This window comes from Myotis yumanensis, unplaced genomic scaffold, assembly GCF_028538775.1.
Source record: "Myotis yumanensis isolate MYYU_CA2020_CCGP unplaced genomic scaffold, mMyoYum1.0.hap1 SCAF_4, whole genome shotgun sequence".
Lineage (NCBI taxonomy): Eukaryota > Metazoa > Chordata > Mammalia > Chiroptera > Vespertilionidae > Myotis > Myotis yumanensis.
The window spans coordinates 64714835-64735720 of NW_027223755.1; the positions used below are offsets into that span (position 1 = coordinate 64714835).

Here is a 20886-nt window from a genome sequence, read left to right on the forward strand (position 1 = left end):
GGTCAGAAGAAGACAAATGAAAAAGCTATTGTAAATGCTCCTTCTTGGCCTTCTCATGTCAGAAATCTACACACAGTTTATTGTCACTTCATAAACAGCTTCTCAGCAGATAATGTATCTGACCTACTCCTAAGTCCAATCATTTATTTTTTACATATAAAATGATTGTAAAACTACTATATCAGATGCTTTTCCTTGCCATAAACAAGCCTGTCTTACAGGTAATGCCACCTTATGATGAAGGCCTATATTCCATTTACTATTTTTTCCTGTGTAGAAATCCAGGTCACCCTAGGGCTGTGTAATTGGGAAAGAGGGAATTGAGTGGTTGAATGTGATCGAGATAATCCTTCCACTCTGCTATATAGGTAGAAGCTCACCAGGAAGCAGTCATTTGCTAAATTATAAGAAAAGGAGGAGAAAGAAGCAAGAAAACTGGGGTGGGGGGAGAGAGAGAATTGAGATGAAAATTAAAATGCTTTTGTGGACTCATGTACTAAACATACGCATGGAATTACTTTTCTAGCCTGAGGCAGGCTTGGAAGTCAAAAACAAGTAAGTTCCGTATAGTTAATTACAAGAGCACGGTCTAAATTATGTATAAATAAAGTTATTTATACATTCTCTTGACCTAAGGAAGTTCACGAAAATATTACTTCAGTATGTTATAAAATATTACTTCAAAGTGGGAGTAGTTGAGGGGGCAGGATTTTAAAAATACACCTGTGCATAGTAACACAGAAAAACTGGAAAAGCTGAGTTAGGGGAAAACAGAAGTCACAGTAACATCAGGGCAAAGGAAGTAGATGGCCTGGAGCCGAGGAAAAATGCAGAGTTCTGAATTTTAAAAAATTTAATATAATAATGACTGTTTATCTGTCTTACAAACAATTACACCATTTATGGACCAGGCTAAAGTTCCCTGTGAGGTTCACCCTCAGTTCTAGCCCCTTCTCTCCTTACCACATATAAGCACTGACATCAGTTTGGTGTGTGTCCTTCTGAGATACTTAGGTGGAGAGGGAACTATCCATTTATAGAATGAGTTGAAAATGAGACCCAAGTACAAGACTAGTGTGCTCCTTTATACGGGGACTTTACATTTAACATGAAGTGTCTGAGGGCCATATAATTGATGGAGAGAAAAGATGTGAGCTTGTTCCCTTGCATCCTAGGTCAATTATTTCTATGTATACTGGAAAGTGGGTGTTTATGTTATACCATTTGTCATTTGTCAAGAAATACAAAAAGGAAAAGCCATTCAGAAATCCTTTAGCCTAGAGGGTTCTCTTATGAGTAAATCTCAAAACAAAATCACAGATTCTGTGTGTTTAAGCAAATATTATTTCCTGGGAAATAGGCCCAGTTGAAACAAAACTCCAGACCAGAAAATTAAAATTTGTGACCCAGCTAAATTAAATCAATGACTAGTTCTCTGAATTAATCCATAAAGAGTTCAACATTAAATAAATTCTCGACATCTTGTTCTTGGGAAAAGAAATAGGTTTCAAAAAAAAAAAAATCCATTGGTCCATGACTCCTGATAAATGTGCTACAGTGTCACTATGCAATATTACTACCAAAATGTCTTAACTGCTTTAGCTATTTAAGTCTTAACTAGCTAAAACCTACCCATAGCAATCACAGAAAAGAAGGATAGTTGACCCTTGAATAACTCGAGGGTTAGGGGTGCCAAACCCTTGCAGTCAAAAATCCATGTATGTCTTTAGACTCCCCTAACACTTAACTATCAATAATCTACTGTTGATGTGAGACCTTACCGATCACATGAACAGTCGATTAGCACATACCAGTATGTTATGTATTTATTATGTACTGTATTCTTACAGTAAAGTAAGCTAGAGAAAATAAATGTTATTGAGAAAACCACAAGGAAAAGGAAATACATTTACAGCACTGTATGTATTGATTGAAAAAGATCTGTGTGTAAGTAGACTTGTGCAGTTTATGCTCATGCTGTTCAAGGGCCTACTCTATAAGCTGGTAGAGTAGGAAAGAAACTAATATGGTGATGGGTGAGATAAAAATATTCCTAATACGAGTTATCTAATGCATTTGTAAGTTTAATTAAACTGTGTATTTTATATTTCATATTTCTACTTGTCTATTTATTCAAATTCTATTTCCAGGGTCCATAGCTGCTAAGAATTTATTATCTCTTGGCATTTCCCAGGGTCTCGTTAGAAATAAGCTATTATGTTCACTATACCAAAATTAAAAACAATTTTTCAACAACCTACAGTCAGAGAGGTTTCTGCCACAAGAATACACACTAATAAGAAAAATGTAGAAAAATATAAATGAAAAGAAGTAAACATAAAATACAAGCTTTCAAAATATTTTCATAAAAGACATGGTTTTGTTCTTTTCTAGATGACTAAATAGGTAAAGTGAAATAAGAAGAGTACTTTAGAGGTAATCGAAACATGTAAGAAATGATCTCACCTGAGAATTAATTAAATACCCCCAGTGATGACTTTCTTCTTACTATGAACTTTTTAAAAACTAGAAGAATTAAATACACAGTAAAATGTCAACCGCACTTTCTGTAACATTCTGCTTGATAGATGGTGTGTGTACCCAAGGGTTCCCGTGGGGCTTGTCGACAATAGGAAGGGAGCAGGGAAGGTGAGAGGAAGAAAGAGAATGTTAAGCAGGTGGGTAGAGGGTGCCCAGATCCAGCTTCTGTTCCTGACCACAGCCCTTCTTTGTCCCTGAGATAGACTGTGTCCCCAAGCATCATATGACTGTCCCAGGGGCATGCTTGTGATGCCTGATCCAAATGAACAAGTGCCAGGTAAAGAAAAGTGGTGAGGAAAGGCCATAGCTCCTTTGTTCTTGACCTTGCAGAGGACAGGACTCTGCAGGTTGAATGTGGGCTTATTTTAAGCTGTCTTGGGAGTTTTACATCTACAGGAAATGAATCTCTTGAGGTCTCTGCATTGGTCTGGTACTGACCTAAACAATGTGTATTCTGTGGAACTTCAATTTTGTAGATGTTTGCACCTTTTTGTTTAATAAATATTTAGTGAACTCCTATTACACACCAGTCAGTGTACAGGTGCTAGAAGTAAAACACTCTTCTCTTTAAGGATGGTACATTTTAGTGGAAGAAGACAATTAATAAACAAAATGAGTGTGTACATTAGATGAAAAGAAATGACAATTTCCATGGAAGGATATGGAATTAGGAAAGAGAATAGGAAGTGCTAGGGGCCTGGGCTGCAATTTAAACAGGGTGATCAGGGAAGGCTTCACTCAGAGGGAACATAAGAGTAAAGACTTGAATGAGGTGAGGGAGAGAGCAAACCATGTGATGTCTAGGGAATAACATCCCAGGTAGAGGGGACAGAGACACCAGTCCTGAGGCAGGAACACGCCTGGGTGTCTTTAAGGTCCAGGAAGGAGGCTGGTTGGTTGTAGTGCAGTGACAAGGCGGGAAATGGTAGGAGAAAGGGTTCCGAGAGCTCCAACTGGAAGGATAGAGTTAACATTTACTTACCTGAGGGAGACTTTTGGAGCAACATGTTAGGCCTTATTGATTTTGAGATGCCTGTTAGACATCCTGGGGAGATGACATGTGGGCAGAAGGGTGTATATGTTTGAAGTTCAGGAGCAAGGACATGGTGGTTGATACAGATGTGGCATTATCAGCTTATAGGTGCTATTTAAAGTCATGAGACTCTCCAGGCAGAAAAGGAAATGACCCAGATTGATCCCTGGGCAATACCATTAGGAGGCCAGAAAGAGGAGAAAGAACCACATTTATCATTCATAGATATCAAATAGTAGAGGAAGCTCCACAGGACAGAATTAGGAATTGTGAATGAATGCTGAAAGGCACAGATTTGGGCCTCGATATATAAAACACTCTTTTAACATCTAAAGCTGTCAGCAGTAGAAGAGGCTGCCTCCCTGGGTTGGGAAATGGTCACAAAATCTGATTGACTTATTTCTCAGGATTCAGGGCTACCAACAAGGGGAGGGAGGAAGAATCCCGCTAATTTTGGTATTACCCAGCAGATATATGGTTTTTAAATATTACCACGACAGCTGCGTGTAACTGTGTACTCAACTTGAGGAGTATGGCAACCACCTAGTTAAATCAAAGTGAACCACATATAATTTGGCCTGAGATGGCTGATCAAATGGAGTCTAAAGAGGTTCTCACCAACATCATATCCTCATTTCTCCTGTTCTCTTTGGTTAGAGACCGTCTTTTAAGGTCCTGGTATTCCTTAACTACTGTCTCTCCATCTATGTCATTTTCTGCACCTACTTCTTTGTAACTGTGACTACTTTAGGGACAGAACCAGCCGTTCCCACGAATGCACAGGGCTGTGAGGCTCAGCTCTGTTATCATACGTGAGGGTGGAATGATGTGCGGGAAAGGGATCAGAAGGAAGAGGTGATTGATGGCAAGTGGGTAGAAGACTTAACTTAAAATATATTATTTGGGCCCTGAACACCCTGCAAAATGTTCCGTTTTAGAATGTTGCTGCAGAAAAGATATGCATAAAATAAAAAGTTTCAAAAGAATAAGTGATAGTTATCAGTAAGATTTATAGCACCTTTAGGGAAAAAAAGCAATACTTGCCATACTAAACACTGGTCAGAGTTTGAATTCTAAGACCATGACTTTATATTTGCATCTCCATATACAAAAGAGATTCTTAAATAGTGTTCATATTAGGATGAGTTGGGTTTATTTATTAACTCGGTTTATTTTTTTATACCCCACCTCATCCCACAAAAATGGAAAGGTAAGAAAAAGAAACAGGCTAACTTTCTTCATCCATCAATAGTGGAGGGGGGGTTAATAGGGGGAAAAGAGGGACATCTGTAATACTTTCAACAATAAAGATAAATTTTTAAAAAGAGGTGTGGCCTCTGTGCTATTATCTTAAAAAAAGATATAGAGAAATATCACACAGTTCATGTGGCAAAGAAGACTTTTTAACAACTAAATGAAAAAATATTAAGTGAGAGGTGGATTGACTAATATTCATAGTATTAAAAGACCAAGAGAGTCGAGGAAAATGGAAAGGATGAGTTAGAGCCTAAAACATAGATTTTTGTGGCCCCAAGAAACTCTGAATTTAAGAAAAGCCTCTACAGTGAAAATTTCCTATGCTGTAGCATAGAAGTAAAGATAGATTCAGGCTTTAAGATGAAAAAAAGACACACACACACACACACACACACACACGTATGTTTTGAATCACTAAAATGAAAGCATAGGAGAGAATTCAAAAACAAACAGCATCCCTGACCTACTAGATTCTGTAGCCTGGCTTTGACCTGCCTGCTAAGTGCTCCAGCCACACTGACTTCCCCCAGTTCCTTGGGTGCGCCTTGCTCCTTTCTGCCACAAGGTCTCTTCATATGTCCTTTCTCCTCCCGCACCCTCTTCTCTCTTTCCCCAACCACTGCCCTCTCTTACTTTGCCTAGTTAACTGCTCTGGATCCTTTACATCTCAGGTTAAACTGCTTTCTCATTCTGACCAAGTCAACCCTCTATCAGAGACACTCTCCCTACAAGCACTTCCAATCACCACTTTGCGTTTCTTCACATGGTTTTCTTGATCAACCTCACCTTTCCCCTCCAAACTATAAGCTCCATGATGGCAGGCTTGAACTCTAATACCTCACTCCTCTTCTCCTAGCACCGTGGTCGGCAAACTGCGGCTCTCGAGCCACATGCGGCTCTTTGGCCCCTTGAGTGTGGCTCTTCCTAAGCCTTAGGAGTACCCTAATTAAGTTAATAACAATGTACCTACCTATATAGTTTAAGTTTAAAAAATTTGGCTCTCAAAAGAAATTTCAATCATTGTACTGTTGATATTTGGCTCTGTTAACTAATGAGTTTGCCGACCACTGCCCTAGCACCACCTAACACACTGCCTGCCATACAGCAGGTGCTTAACGAATCGCTCATAATTCTTTAATGAGTGAATGAATGAACCTGTTAATTTCATTCACCTTAGTCTCCCTTGGATTTATCTTTCTCAAAACAGTTCACAGTAGTTTGAAAAAGTCCTCTGATAAAGAATGCCACTCTGTAATTTTCACTCTGTATTACACCTGAGATGATTTTCTCCCTCCAGTTTGTTGGTTCGTTAGGTAGGAAGGGATCATAAAGGTCCCCTAGGGCCGTGGTCGGCAAACTGTGGCTCGCGAGCCACATGCGGCTCTTTGGCCCCTTGAGTGTGGCTCTTCCACAAAATACCACCACGTGCAGGCGCGCACGTACAGTGCAATTGAAACTTCGTGGCCCATGCACAGAAGTCGGTATTTTGTGGAAGAGCCACACTCAAGGGGCCAAAGAGCCGCATGTGGCTTGCGAGCCGCAGTTTGCCGACCACTGCCCTAGGGCATTGGCAAAATGAAGGTACAATCAAGGACCAAAATCAACCTTCATTTTTCTCTAGGCCCTAGAGTCTAGGGCTTTAGGAAAAGAGGGAAAACCTTGCACGAATGGTCCCTGGGTGTCATACTCCATACCTGATGCTTTTTATTTAAGACCATTTCCAGAATTTGGTACAGTGAGTTTATTTAATAAATTGACAATCACTCCTGTCTCTAGATAGATCCTCAATCTCTAGATATTTTAATGGTACCATGGTCTTATAAAAAAAAATCAGCACTGTGAGGTCTAAGTGGTATACTGGTGAATAAGTATTACAATTAGAGTTGGAATTTTTAATATAATTTTTATATTCAGCTAAAATTGCTTTTTTAAAAGGTATGTCTGATATCTTGGAAATTTCAAAACCTTCTACCAAGATTATTCTTCATTGGAGATTGGAGTATGTTTTCTCCTAGGACCCCTGTAGTAGTTAGTGTTCAATGGACAATAGCGTGACTGAGAAGGTAATTTTAGGAAGTGGCAGGGAACTTGGGTCAGGCAGAAAAGGAAACCTAAAAGATAGCCAGGAAAATCAATAAATGATTACTGACTATTTCAGAAAAGATGACTCTAAATTATTGTAAATTAATTCTAAAAACTGTATCACACCTGAAATTTCCTCCCTCCTCCACTTTGTTGGTTTGTTTGTTTTGGCAATGAGTTGAGAAAATATATGAAGGACATCCAGATGTGCTTATAGTATTAAAGGTGGGCTATCTGATGTCTTTTCTTGAACTAAGCTGGAGGTAGTCAGCTATTTCTCACTCTAAGAAAATCACAGGTAAGTAGAATTCCCTGCAAGGACATTTGATCCCTGGGAGACTTGAAGCCCTGGCGTGCCAGAGCCTGAACTTCATTCTAGAAAAGCTTTTGGCTCTTGGAAAGGCTTTGGATAGATTGATTACAAGAGTATGTTCTGCCGGCTCTGAAGTCAAGGTCACATTAACTAGTAATTGCAAACATTTAAAGGATAGTATGAATGGTATCTAACTGTGTCTAGGTATTTAGAGTTTGTTTTACCCAAATTTTATATTATGATTAATAAATATTATTAATTTCTTTTTAAAAAAATCTTAAAAGAAATGTATTATGGAGGACAAACACATTCTATATTCCTTTTGTCTATAAGCCTCCTGATGGAAAGTTCAGCTTGTCATACCACAAGTTCACGTGCATTGCAACATAATGCCTTACAAGGAGATGAATTGCCTCTGGAAAGTGAGGTTGTACCCAGTGCTATGAAGGGAGATATTGCCATGGCAGTTAAGAATGCTAGATGCCCTATAAAGTGGATTCGAAGAGAATTTTGTTCCATGGTATTCACTTTATTGGTGGCTGTTGGCCTGGGAGCTGTGAATAATGGCAAGCGAAAGCATCTCACCTTTGCGACAGCGTGCTGACCTCTAAACAGCACAGGATGGGAGGGCTGATTTCACTGGAGCCAGCAAGAGAAGTGCCCATGGAGCAGCACACACAGAAGGCGCTCTGGCAGGTGGGAGGGAGTGTAGCAGGTTCCGTGGGTAGAGTAATGTCCTCTCGTCTTGCTTGAACTGTCAGTGACTCTCCCTTTACCAACATCGCAGTGGCTTGCAGGCTAAAACTCAAACTAAACTTGGAAACAGCCAGTCCAATTCACTCAGATTTTAGAGGTTGAATCCAAGACCCAGAAACTGTAAAAGACTCTGCCCACCCTATTTCTGTATTTCTGTTTAAATGCAGTGTGGGGCTTGGTAGCCCTTCACGGCTGTGAAGACCTGTGCATGCATTTCAGTTCCCAGACTGAACAGCTCTCAGATGCACAGACAGACGTAGGAGCCCTCATGAGAGTGGCAGCCTAACTTGAGTTTCCTATGCATTATGATGAGCAAAGCATTTGTGAGTGGGAATTCAATGTTGGGGCTGCTGGGGCCCAAAGGAACCGTCTGTGGGGTACAGATTGCTCTGGGAAATGAAAGCTAACCTGACAGAGTGAATGGTGTTGGCATGCAGCATGCATTTTCCTTAATTATGTTAATTGAATCTTAAAAGGGAAGTTTTCTAGGAATAATTTGCCTATGCATGAGAACTACTTGGCCCCAGATATGATTCCTTAAAGGGTGCATCTTGCTGACTTGCTGCTAAGAGTGCTGTAATGCACACCATTTCACCGCATGGGCTCTTCATCTTCTATGTCGCCTGGAACACAAGTTCTACAGGAATGAGAAGATCCTGATTGGGGAAGGATGGGGACAGGGGGGTAGTATGGGAATATGTCAGTGGAATAGCCTCTGTGTTTCTTCCTGAAAGTTAAATCCAGAGTCCCATGCGGACAGCTCACTGTGGTAGTATGACATTTCCAGCCTGCAGGGACAGGGGGTCCCGTTCACTTGCTCTCCTGTCCCCAGCCACAAGGAGGAATGTGGTGCCCCCCATCCCCATGGCCTCCCTCAAGGAGCCCTCAGCATTCATCAGTCAGCTCCTTCTTTGGGGACCCCACTGACACCTACAGCACTTTTGTTTAAAATAATAAAAGCCCACTCTGGGCTGTAGTTCTGAGCCTTATTTCTGCATAGACGGTAGACTTCTAGCATCTTTTCTTCCTTTGTTAGTAAGGCAAACCAACACCACCTGCAATCCATAGGGCTTGGATTCAGTTAACTCTCCATTTTCACGGCTCCAAGGTAATAAAAACATAAAAGAGCTCTTCACAGTTCTGTACTAAGGGCTGTTTTGTGGTGGAGAACGCCTTCCTCTTTCACAGTGTGGGCAGGGCTAACAGGAGTAGCCCCATTCTACACAGAGAAGTCCTCCTTTCTCAGTTCATAGTCCCAAACTCACTGGGGACAGCTGCTCTCTGTAGTTCTCAACACCCCCCGGGGGCGTATGCCAGGGCCCTCCCAGCTCCTGTTCCAGCCTTTTGGCACTAGGGACTTTTCAGTCCTTCCCACTATTTACTCGGCCTCTGTCAAACACAAACACTCATGCTCCAAACAGACCGAGTTCTCAAGGTAGCATAATTGTGCCTGTTCCCTTACTATGCCAAACTTTTTTTTCTTTCCTTTCTGTGTACAAAGCTCCCTTTGAAGTAAGGGATCTTTTGTAGCAGAGACAGAGCTCTGCATAATGTGGAATATTAAAGCTAACAGTTTCTCTTTATGCACTCCAAACACAGAGAGACGATAATCTCTCCCACGAATATAGACGTAAGAATTGTAGCCTTCTACTTTGGTTTGGGGAAAGAAGATTGGTTATAAAACTCTTCTGAAGTTTATGTTGATGAATTCATTTCTTCCCCATTGCTTGTTATTAAAATGTAAGTGTTGAATTTAAACTCCAATTTAACACAATTTTTGCTCTTCCTGCAGCACCTGAAATTCTTAGAGGCTGCGCCTACGGACCTGAGGTGGACATGTGGTCTGTGGGGATAATCACCTACATCCTGTAAGTGAAGAAAAGCAATCTTCATGCAAACTGTCTGCCTTTACTGTAATATTCGCTAGGTACTCAGGTCCTCATAAAAAGCAAGATTACTTTTTGACTTTTTGTGATTTTCTACAACATACTAAACATACTTAGTGATATAATTTTCTGAAATTGAGCATTGCTTTTTATTTTGTAATTTTCTTGGGGCCAGTACTCCTGTCCAGGGCTTTCTGTGTCTCATTCTGCTATGCAATGCAAAGCAGATTTGGGGAACAATTCATTATTTGGTGATAATAATGTATGTGAAACTCGTGTTCATTTATCTTAAATGCTGTTATTTTACCTATTTGCATCTTGTCAAAATAATTATGGTATTAGTCCTTTTTAAAGGGCAAACAGATATTTAATCTCTTAAGCAACCCCAAACTGGGACATTTCCCATCAGAAATGTCTTAAATGCATTTTAGCTATCAGTTTTATTTCCTTTCTCTGTTAGGTTCTCAAGGCCCCGAGTTTAATACCGTAAACTCTGAGAAACATTAGGTAGGGAAAAAAAATGGGCTAAATCTCTCACTCTCTGGTATCCCCAATTCCATTCTTGAGCTCCTTCTATCAATAAACAAGGGGTTTTGGGAAACTTGCCAAAGAGATGATGGAATTGCAGATGAATACAGGGGAAATAAGAAAGAATGATAGAAGAGTGAAGAATATGCCTACAACAGCAAAAAAGCAAGATATCAACGAGTTCCAGAATTTAATTCAAAACAAGCAGATTTGGTTGCCATTTAAAGGATACTGCAAGGTTAATTGTTGGAACCTATAATATTCAATTCTGTAAAGGGATTTTAGAGAATGTAGAAGAAAGTATATTGTCAGGTCAGCCTGCCATAATAAAATACCACAGACTGGGTGGCTTAAACACAGACATTTATTCCCATAGTTCTGGAGGCTGGAAGTCCAAGGTTAAGGTGCCAGTAGGTCGAGTTCTGGTGAGAGTTTTTTTCCTGACTTGTAGACAAACACCTTCTCACTGTGTCCTCACATAGCAGAGAGAGGAAGCTAGCTCTCTGGTGCCTCTTCTTAACATGGTACTTATTCCATCATGAGGTCCCACCCTCGTGATCTCCTCTAACCCTGATTTCCTACCACAAGCCTCATCTCCAAATCCCATCACATTGGTTAGGGCTTTAATACATGAATTGGAAAGGGGACACAATTCAGTTCATGGAAGAAAGAGGGCTTTGTTTTGTTTTGTTTTTAATTTGATAGTGAAATTAGAAATTGCAGTGTCTAGGTAATATGGCTAGGCATGGGGTGACTGGGGTCAGACCCCCAACCAAGTTAGTAAACTCTGAGCATAGACATTGGTCAGTAGCCAAGACTAAAGGGTCAACAAGCAACCTATAAGTAGCCGGAGGCGATTATGTGATGTCCAAAGATATTTCCTGAATGTATTGAAGCTTCAGAAGATTTGGAGAGGTAGAGACCATGTTTTTTCTTATGAAAGTGAAAAATGTTAGGTAATTTCTGTTTGCCACACTAAGTTCTTAATTCATTAACATGAATTCCTAAGACCACATGATAGAATTCCTAAATTCCTTCAGCTTATATTTGAGATCACTTTTATATTGGGAAAGAATATTGTCTCCTGAATTATGGAGGTGACATATTATACTTAGTGACATTAAGAGAAAAACTGAACTGCACACAAATAATGATTCATATTTGCCCCTAAAATGTAACTATGCCCACCCTGTTACAATTTCATGTTGAAATGTTATGGGAGGGGTTAAAGCATTAAGGATATGTAAGAACTCAGAGAGATGGAAGTAGGAAATTAAGTTACAGTTACCCTGAAAAAATGAAATATGGAATGACTATAACTCCATGGTACGGTCACTGACAAGGGGAAATGGAGAGAAGAATCTGTGATCATTTGAGACACATCTTATTATAGCCTTGAAAATAATTTTAATTGTCCTTTCCCCTAGTTACTTAAGATCATTAATTAATAGGTGTTGGTTGAAAGTAGCAGAAGAAACCCCCAGAATGAAAGTAAGATTGCTACTTACAACAAATATCCCTTAATTTTGGTCTAACTCCTGTCAGCCTGGGGGGCCTTTATTTTTTATGTGCCCCAGGCATGAAACGCTCTGGCCACCCACACAGGCATCAGCTAGGATGAACCCAGGACTGTACATCTGCTTGGCCCCTGACTGATATAAGAGCACCACCACCCATCGGGTTCCTCTTTACCCATTGCCAGGGGGTCTGGGGACTTTTCATGTATCTGTAGCTCATTAATAATTGGTGAAGTCTACCTGGGGAGGGTCACTGGAACATTTTCTCCAGGGAACTGTGCCCTTGGACCTATGCATCTCCTTTATTATCATTGAAAGTTCTGCCAGGCCATTTTGTGTTATGACCTTGCTATTTCCAATGATGACAGTAGGCTGGAAATGAAGACCATGTTGTTGTTTCTCACAGGAATTCTGGTCCCTCTACCTTTACAACTAAACTCTTGTCCCCACAGACAAAAACAACTACTGCAATGCTGAGGTCAGAGTCAGAATCAGATTAATGTCAGAGATTCAAACTCTCCTTCAGCTTTCAACAAGGCACTTCTGCCCAATGGCTTGGAGCCATTGTACTATACATTCACACATCAGGCCAGTGTAATCGTAGCACCCTCCTAAATGGTCCTTGTCAGCAGTCTCATTTTCCCATTTCTGAAGGGTTTTTGACGTGTGTGTGTATGTGTGTGCACTCTGCTGTGTGTCACATTTCTTTCACTTTTGGCACTTCAGGCTGACATGACATAAACTTTTTACCTCTGTCACCAATGCACAAATTTGCTGACATGATTTAAATGAAAGAAAGGCATTTGAGTATTGTACCTTCTGAACTGTCATTTTTCTCTCTAGATTTCCAGGAAACACAAGCTAAACTAAACCTGGAAAGTTGGCTAATTTCTCCATGACTAACCAACAGGCTATTTTTCTAGGGTTGTGGAGGGCCAGGTAAGGATGGGCTGCCTCCTTGTCAAGGTGTGGACATGCGCTCCCTTCTCTCCTTAGGCTGGAGTCGGATCCTCTGTGTGGGCACTGCAGTGGGAGAGGGGGGTGCATGGCCTGGGCCACAGCACCTCTGGCCTTGCCTTTGCCTGGCTGCTCCTGAATGTTTGAAAAAACAAAGACTGTCCCAAAGGGATGTTCCCAGAGCAAAGGGGAATTTGGGGAAATGTTTTTTAACTTATTCATTCTTCCCCCTTCCTTGCCCCATTCTCTGTCAAATGCAACACATGCCCTGGCAGGGATTTTTTTATATATAGTTTCCTTTTGGTGCCTAGTGATTTCAGAACCTTCACCATCTAGAAACAGTGGAGGCTTCGTGATCCTGGACCTGGAGCTCACTTTTCCTCTCTCTCTTTGGGATGCCACAGGTGGTTCTCCATTTTTCTCCCACTTCCTCCATTCTTTTTTTCCCTGACCCTGCTGTGGAAAATGAGTGGGAACATAGTGAGATGATGTCTGTAAAATGTATAACAGCGAGGTTCTCATACAAGGTGGAAGAGACTCTAGGCTGCTCATCTCTGTTGGTTGCATCTATCTGTTCACTGTATGAAGTTTCAAAAGGCCATTCTCCAACAGCAGTTTTAGCTCCTGTCTTTGTTCACTCTGAAATCCAAACTGGAATGCAGTGGAAATATAATGCTTATTTATATGTAGGAATTCAGTGGATAGGGCTGAATAAAAATAACTGAAAAATCTTTTCTTCCCACCTTTAAATCTCTTTATTCTCTAAATCCTAATTCTTCCACCTTGTAATAAACTGGAACTCTAATCAATCACTATCTTCTCGATGCCTGGAGAAAAAAATTCATGGAGAGTCATGAACATGGTGCTTATAATAATGTTAGCTATTGTCATAGGTGTTTTGTGTCATAATCTACACTAATAAAAGAGAAACATGGTAATTGGCGTACGACTGCTACCCTTCTGATTGGCTAATCAGCGTATCCTTATGCAAATTAACTGTCAGCCAAGATGGCGGCCGGCAGCCATGCACTGAAGCGAGCAGGGAGGCTTCCTTGCCCCAGTGACTGCAGACTGCAACGTTCCCCGCCTGACTTCCCGGCCTCTGAGCTGGCAGTTTGAAACATTCTAACAAATATAGCCGGCTGGGATCTCAGAGCTGAAGTTATACATTGTTTCGATTATAGAACGGCAAACAAACCAGCAGTGGAAGCCTCAGAGCTAGAGCCAGAGCTAAAGCTGGCCCAGAAGAAAAAAAAAAAGAAAAAAAGGAGTGGTTGGGAGCTTCAGTCAGCCTGAAAGCAGTCAAAACCGCCAGCCTGAAAGCAGCCCTCAGCCCCTCACCCAGACTGGCCAGGCACCCCAGTGGGGACCCCCACCCTGAAGGGTGTGTGACCAGATGCAAACAGCCCTCAGCCCCTCATCCAGGCTGGCCAGGCACCCCAGTGGGGACCCCCACCCTGATCCAGGACACCCTTCAGGGCAAACCAGCCAGCCCCTACCCATGCACCAGGCCTCTATTCTATATAGTAAAAGGGTAATATGCCTCCCAGCACCGGGATCAGCGGAGCCGAGAGGTCTCCTGGCACCAGATCAGCGTGACAGGGGGCAGCGCCCAAACCCCCTGATCGCCCTGCGGCTCTGTGTGTGACAGGGGGTGGAGCCCCAACCTCCTGATCGGCCCCACTCTGTGTGTGACAGGGTGCGGCGCCCAACCCCCCCCCCCCCCCCTCCACGGGCCCTGCTCTGTGTGTGACAGTGTAGAGCCATAACCTCCCCATCGGCCCTGCCCTGAGTGTGACAGTGGTGGCGCCCAAACCCCCTGATCCGCCCTGCTCTGTGTGTGACAGGGGGCAGTGCCCCAACTCCCTGATCCGCCCTGCTCTGTGTGTGATAGAGGGCGGTGCCCCAACTCCCCTATTGGCCCTACTCTGTGCGTGACAGGGGGGAGTTCCCCAACCCCCTGATGGGCCCTGCTCTGTGCGTGACGGGGGGGGGGGGGGGGGGGGGGCAGTGCCCCAACCCCCTGATTGGCCCTGCTCTGTGAGTGACAGGGGGCAGCGCCCCAACCCCCTGATCGACCCTGCTCTGTGCGTGACAGGGGGTGGCACCACAACCTCCCCATCGACCCTGCCTTAAGTGTGACAGGGGGCGGTGCCCCAACCCCCCAATCAGCCCTACCCTGAGCGTGACTGAGGGTGGCATCACAACCTCCCAATCCGCCCTGCTCTGTGCATGACAGGGGGCGGTGCCCCAACTCCCCAATCAGCCCTGCTCTGAGCCTGACCAGGGGCTGCACCTAGGGATTGGGCCTGCCCTCTGCCACCCTGGAGCAGACCTAAGCCAGCAGGTCATTATCTCCTGAGGGGTCCCAGACTGCGAGAGGGCACAGGCTGGGCTGAGGGACCCCCCCTTCCCCACCGAGTGCACAAATTTTTGTGCACCGGGCCTCTAGTTATTAATATTAGTATAACTGTTCTTAGAAATCTTAAGTTGGTTTTGCATCTATTCCTACTTCCTGACAACATGATTGTGTGTTTACACACTCAAAGGCAAATTGTAACAAGGCAATTTCATACCTGTGCTGAGTAGACTTGCATTCATAACAGGAAGCTGTGAGAAAGAACAATCTTGAAATTTCTGCAAAAATATTGGTGAAAGATACTTAAGTTTTGAAAGACATTTTATTCTCTATCTTTTGTCCCTCTAGACTTTGTGGATTTGAACCATTCTATGATGAAAGAGGCGACCAGTTCATGTTCAGGAGAATTCTGAATTGTGAATATTACTTTATCTCCCCCTGGTGGGATGAAGTATCTCTAAATGCCAAGGACTTGGTAAGTGTGATCAAAACAAAACAAAATTAAATCCCTCACATTCATTTTTAGCTTACTAGTGGGCAGTGTCATTTGTAAAATTTGCCCCTCTTAATATCTTATTTCTTTATAATTATATTTTTAATAAAACAATGCAAGCTAATAAATTTTCTTTATACATAATGAAAAATAGATATGTTTGACTCATCATTAGCTGAGTTATCACAGATTACAAATTACTACCGTATTAATTATCTTTTCCCACTTAGTCAATGTAGAGCCTTGCTTATGAAGACAGATGTGCTAGGTGAATCTAAACATAATTTACACAGAAGAATTCTGTTTTAACATGGCTGGCTGTTACCTAGATTTGGTTGTATTTAAACTAAAACAATATTCTTTTCTTAAAATGTTTAAACTTATTAAAATATCCTGATACTAACACAAGTCCCACCATGCATCATTGGCATTGTAAATAAGTTACACTGTACTAACAGGGCATTTTGTTTGCTTTTTGTTGTTGTTGGCTTGATTTACTTTGCTTGTCACTTAGGCTTATATTGAAGTTTGTTTGCATTCAGGAAATGAATGGGGAGATGGCCCACCAGGTCTAAAATAAAGAGGATACTAGCATGTAATTAAACATTTTACCATCAATCCTCTAGAAAAAAATTATGCAGAAATTACTAAAAGCTGACTTTTAAATCACAGAAATTAGATCTCCAAGGGATCTAAGATGACTTCCCTTCATTTAAAAAAACGTATATTTTTTTTATTGATTTCAGAGAGGAAGGAAGAGGGAGGGAGAGATAAAAACATCAATGCTGAGAGAGAATCATTGATTGGCTGCCTCCTGCACACCCCACACTGGGGATCAAGCCCCACAACTTGGGCATATGCCCTGAATGGGAATTGAACCATACCTCCTGGTACATAGATCGATGCTCGACCACTGAGCCACACGGGCCAGGTGCTTCCCTCATTTTTAAGATGAATGTACTAAAGCCCAGAGAAATGAAATGACTGTCCAAGGTCATATAGCTTCCTAGCAAAAAGTCATTGTCAGGAACTAAAGAATCAGGTTTCCAGATCCCTCATCCAAAGCTTTTTTTCCCTCCAAACATTTTCTCTTTACCATCCACATTCTTTCATGAGGCAGATCCCCTATAGGCCGTGACTTTTCCAGTGTGCCTAGGCGGCGAGGGAGTATGTGTGATGATGTGTGGATGTGTCATCCCAACTTTGCCCTCAAGTCAGGCCCCACACTCCTAAGCATCTCTTGAATCCATCCACTTCTCTTTACTGCCACCACCACTGTCCAACCCACGCTCCAATCTCTCCCACTGGACCACTGTTACAACCTCCTGTCTGATCTTCCTGCCTCTTCTCATGACCTTCGCTACACAGTATCCATAGGTATAGTCTTGTAAATAAATCACATCATGTCAAGTCTCTTAGGATAAATCCAAGCTCCATAACAAGATCTACTCACATCGCCTGGTCTGGAGCCTGTCACCCTCTCTCGTGCCACTCATTTCCTGTCGCTTTCCTTTGGTCTCTGCACTCTAGTGCACCAGGCTTCCAGTCCTTGCAGCTCTGGATTCAGGTCATTGTTCTCTCTTCTGCCTTGTAATGTTGTTTCCTGTTTCCTCCATTCTTCCCTCCTCTTCCTCCCCACCATCTCTCTCTCTCTCTCTCTCTCTCTCTCTCTCTCTCTCTCTCTCACACACACACACACACACACACACACACCTCTTGCAGGGGTAACTCTTATCTTCAAGCCTAAGCTGTCATTTGACATCCTCGGGGAGGCTTAGTCTGCCCCCCCTTTGGCAGTCCCTCCTCCTTCCTCTGCTAAATTATTCTTTTGCCCCTAGACTTCCTCTTTCATGATAGTCACCACTTATATTTACTTGTGCAAAAGCCTTCCTTAAACTTTGGAAGAGGATCAAACATATGTGCCCAGATCTTAGTGCCATATGGACATGTAATACAGACTATAAATGTTTACTGAATGAAACAATGAATCAGGACAGAGACCATGGATTTTTAAAAATTGGACACAGCTAGATTCAAGTGCCCCTTTCCTCACAACCTAAAGGTATAGCCTTGGGCTTGTTATATAACCTGTTTATGATTTAGTTTTCTTATCTGGGATGACACTGGTACCTATCTCTAGATTGTTGGGAGAATTTAAGGATATAATACATGCTAAGTAACAACCACCAACTCAATAATAGTTCCTTTATTTAGCCCTCCTTTCATATTTTTTTTATCCCTTCCAAAATTAAATGGATAAGAGCATTAGTTAGTAGTGATGTTTCTTCTGTTAACTAAATTCTGTTAGTCAATAAATTTATAAAGCTTCAGAACTACAGGAATCCTGAATCTGTACTTACTAGCAGAACCCACATCTGTTCTGTCTTCAACAGAGGCAGCAGTGCCAATGAGGGAGGAGTCAGGTTGTAAGGTGGCTGTAGGATATTGGTAAGGTTTGAGTTTGAAACCTGGATCTCTCTGACCTTCTGCAAGTTTCTTAATAATTCAGTGCTTCAGTATCTTCAAATGTAAAGATTAATGCTGGTATATGTAAATTTTCAGTACCTATTGTCTTCCAATAAATTCTTTGTATTTTCATGAGGAGAATGGTAATCATGAGGAAGAGGAAAAGGATGATTGGAAAATGGGAGGAAAATATCTAATTGTCAAGGATATTGTTAAAGAATAGGCATCATTTACATAAAAAGTATTAGTTCACCTGTTCAACAGATGATAGCTATGACTACTATCAGATTTTTATTTATTGCTGTGCATTCGTTTTCTTAAGCATCTGTACCTCCCTCCACCTCCTCCCAGATTTTAAGCCTAAGCAGTCTCATGTCTTTGCCCTTTACAAATTCAGTGTTTTTACCCCAAATACACATTTCTTTGCATATTTTACAGAAAAGCAAAAGGTGAAGTGGATATTTATACTTCATTTGACATGCTGCATGATTTTGTTAGCCTGTGTTCAGTTCTTAGATTATTAGAGTTAGAAAAGATCTCAGACCTTAAATCATTCAAAGTTCCTCATTTTACACCCAAGTAGACCAAAGATCAGAGAAGTTGACTGCCTGGGAGGCACTACTGTGTAGTGACTACAAGATGAACTCTGAGGTAGCACAGACCTGAGTTTGAATACATTTTCCACCAATTACAAGTTGACCTTAGACAAGTCACTAAATCTTTCTGAGCTTCCTTCCATCCCTCCTTTATGAATTAATAAGGTTATGCAAAGGATTATATGTGTTTTTAAAATTTTATATATATATATATGAATTCAACAGATGATAGCTATGATTTTCATACACACACACACACACACACACACACAAGGCCCGGTGCATGAAAATTCGTGCACTTGGGGGGTGGGGGTCCCTCAGCCCATCCTGTGCCCTCTTGCAGTCTGGGAGCCCTCGGGGGATGTCTGACTGTCGGCTTAGGCCTGCTCCCTATGGGAGAGCGGGCCTAAGCCATCAGTCGGACATCCTTAGTGCTGCTGTGGAGGTAGGAGAGGCTCCCACTACTGCTGCTGTGCTCGCCAGCCATGAGCCCGGCTTTTTTTTTTATTATATAGGATGAATGGATTTACAAAGGAAATGAGATCATATAACAAAAGGGCCTAGGAGAGTGTCCATCGGCACTCAATTCACAGTAGGTCTTTGTCTAGGGTCACAACAGTTGGAGACATAAGTAGGGCTTGACTTCAAATAGTCTCTGACTCATTCCAGATCCCTTCTTAGCCTTATTTGGGTTGTTGATCTTCCTGGCAATTTGTCTGCTCTTTCTCAGGAGTAGGAGTAAACCTCCCAGAATGGGCTGCCATGGCTGGATTCGTTCTTAAAACAAATCATGTCCCCAAGCCACTACCACCTTACTTTGATTCTAAATAGGCCTTTACCCCTGCACTCTGTTTATTTCTTCAAGTGTCCCCAAAGGATTAGAGAAAACCGTAAATGTATGCATTGTGGCATAATCATAAAGGCTATGATACTATCCCATTTTTGTCACTTAATCCCCACAGAATGAATGATGATGAGCAAATGATTCCATCGTCACTGAGACGTGTTTGAAGTTCTGAATTCTAAGTGATGTGAAGTGCAGCCTAGTATTATTCAGATGCCGGTTCTCCCTGAAAGAGCTTACACTCCACAGGCCAGCCAGGACCTGTTTCTTTGACCTCTGTTGGAAAGTCTTCTCACAGTTTGGGCTCTCAGGTGGCATACACCATTGTCTTTTCACTCCCTCAGCTACCACTGCCTGAAGCCATTCTTACCCATGGTGGTCTCTGATAGCTTTTAAAAAATGTTTTTTAAGTATATTCAGTGGTAACGCTAGGGAAACAGAATCAGACCTAGAAGTTCACAAGCTGAGGGGCAAGCCTAAGTCACCATAAAAATCTCCTTTGGCTCTTTGTCACTTCAGGTCAGGAAATTAATTGTTTTGGATCCTAAGAAACGGCTGACTACCTTCCAAGCTCTCCAGCACCCATGGGTCACAGGCAAAGCAGCCAATTTTGTACACATGGATACTGCTCAAAAGAAGCTCCAAGAATTCAATGCCCGACGCAAGCTTAAGGTAAGATGGCATTTGACTTGTTTGTTTGTTTGTTTTAAAGATGTCTCCCTTATCTTGAACTACCAAAGACAATTCCACCATTCTTCATCTAATACTATTATTCATCTCCTGTGGTAACAGGAAAATCCTGCTTTGAGATCCCAACCATGCTGGCATAAAACCACTTACAGTCTTAAATTATCCGTGATAGTAATTTATTGTTAACAAAGGGAAATGTCTTGTATATTGAGATTTACTCACCAAATACATTATCACTGCTTCTCATTTACTTAAAGCTGACCTGCTTAAATGGCATTGTTTAGGAAACTGATATTTATTCAGAAAGTTGTCTTCTTCCTGAATATGTGAATATTGGGAAACAATCTTTAAAAACTATGTTTTATAGTATAGATAAATAATTAGCATACTTGGTAAAAATTTAAAAAATTCAAATGACGTAGAAAATTATCCAGAGAAATATATCTATTTTTATAAGACATATGTGGAATAGAGAAAATAGCTTTTCTCTTATATATTGGTGTTTAGGACCAGCTATATATACAAGGATTTTAGAGAATAGCTGGGGGCAAAAAATGGTGCTCTACTC

The 20886-nt window shown here is 41.7% G+C and overlaps 1 protein-coding gene and 1 pseudogene across 1 annotated transcript in view; one reads left to right on the plus strand and one right to left on the minus strand.

Moving 5' to 3' along the window:
• CAMK4 (calcium/calmodulin dependent protein kinase IV) overlaps positions 1 to 20886 on the plus strand; it is a 153625-nt gene that overhangs the window by 125146 nt on the left and 7593 nt on the right. The window contains exons 9-11 of the mRNA XM_070412438.1: positions 9775 to 9850; positions 15578 to 15704; positions 20148 to 20300. Coding sequence (XP_070268539.1) covers positions 9775 to 9850; positions 15578 to 15704; positions 20148 to 20300 — 356 coding nt within the window. The remainder of the gene's footprint in view (positions 1 to 9774; positions 9851 to 15577; positions 15705 to 20147; positions 20301 to 20886) is intronic.
• LOC139009675 (small nucleolar RNA SNORA48) lies at positions 11961 to 12103 on the minus strand (annotated as a pseudogene).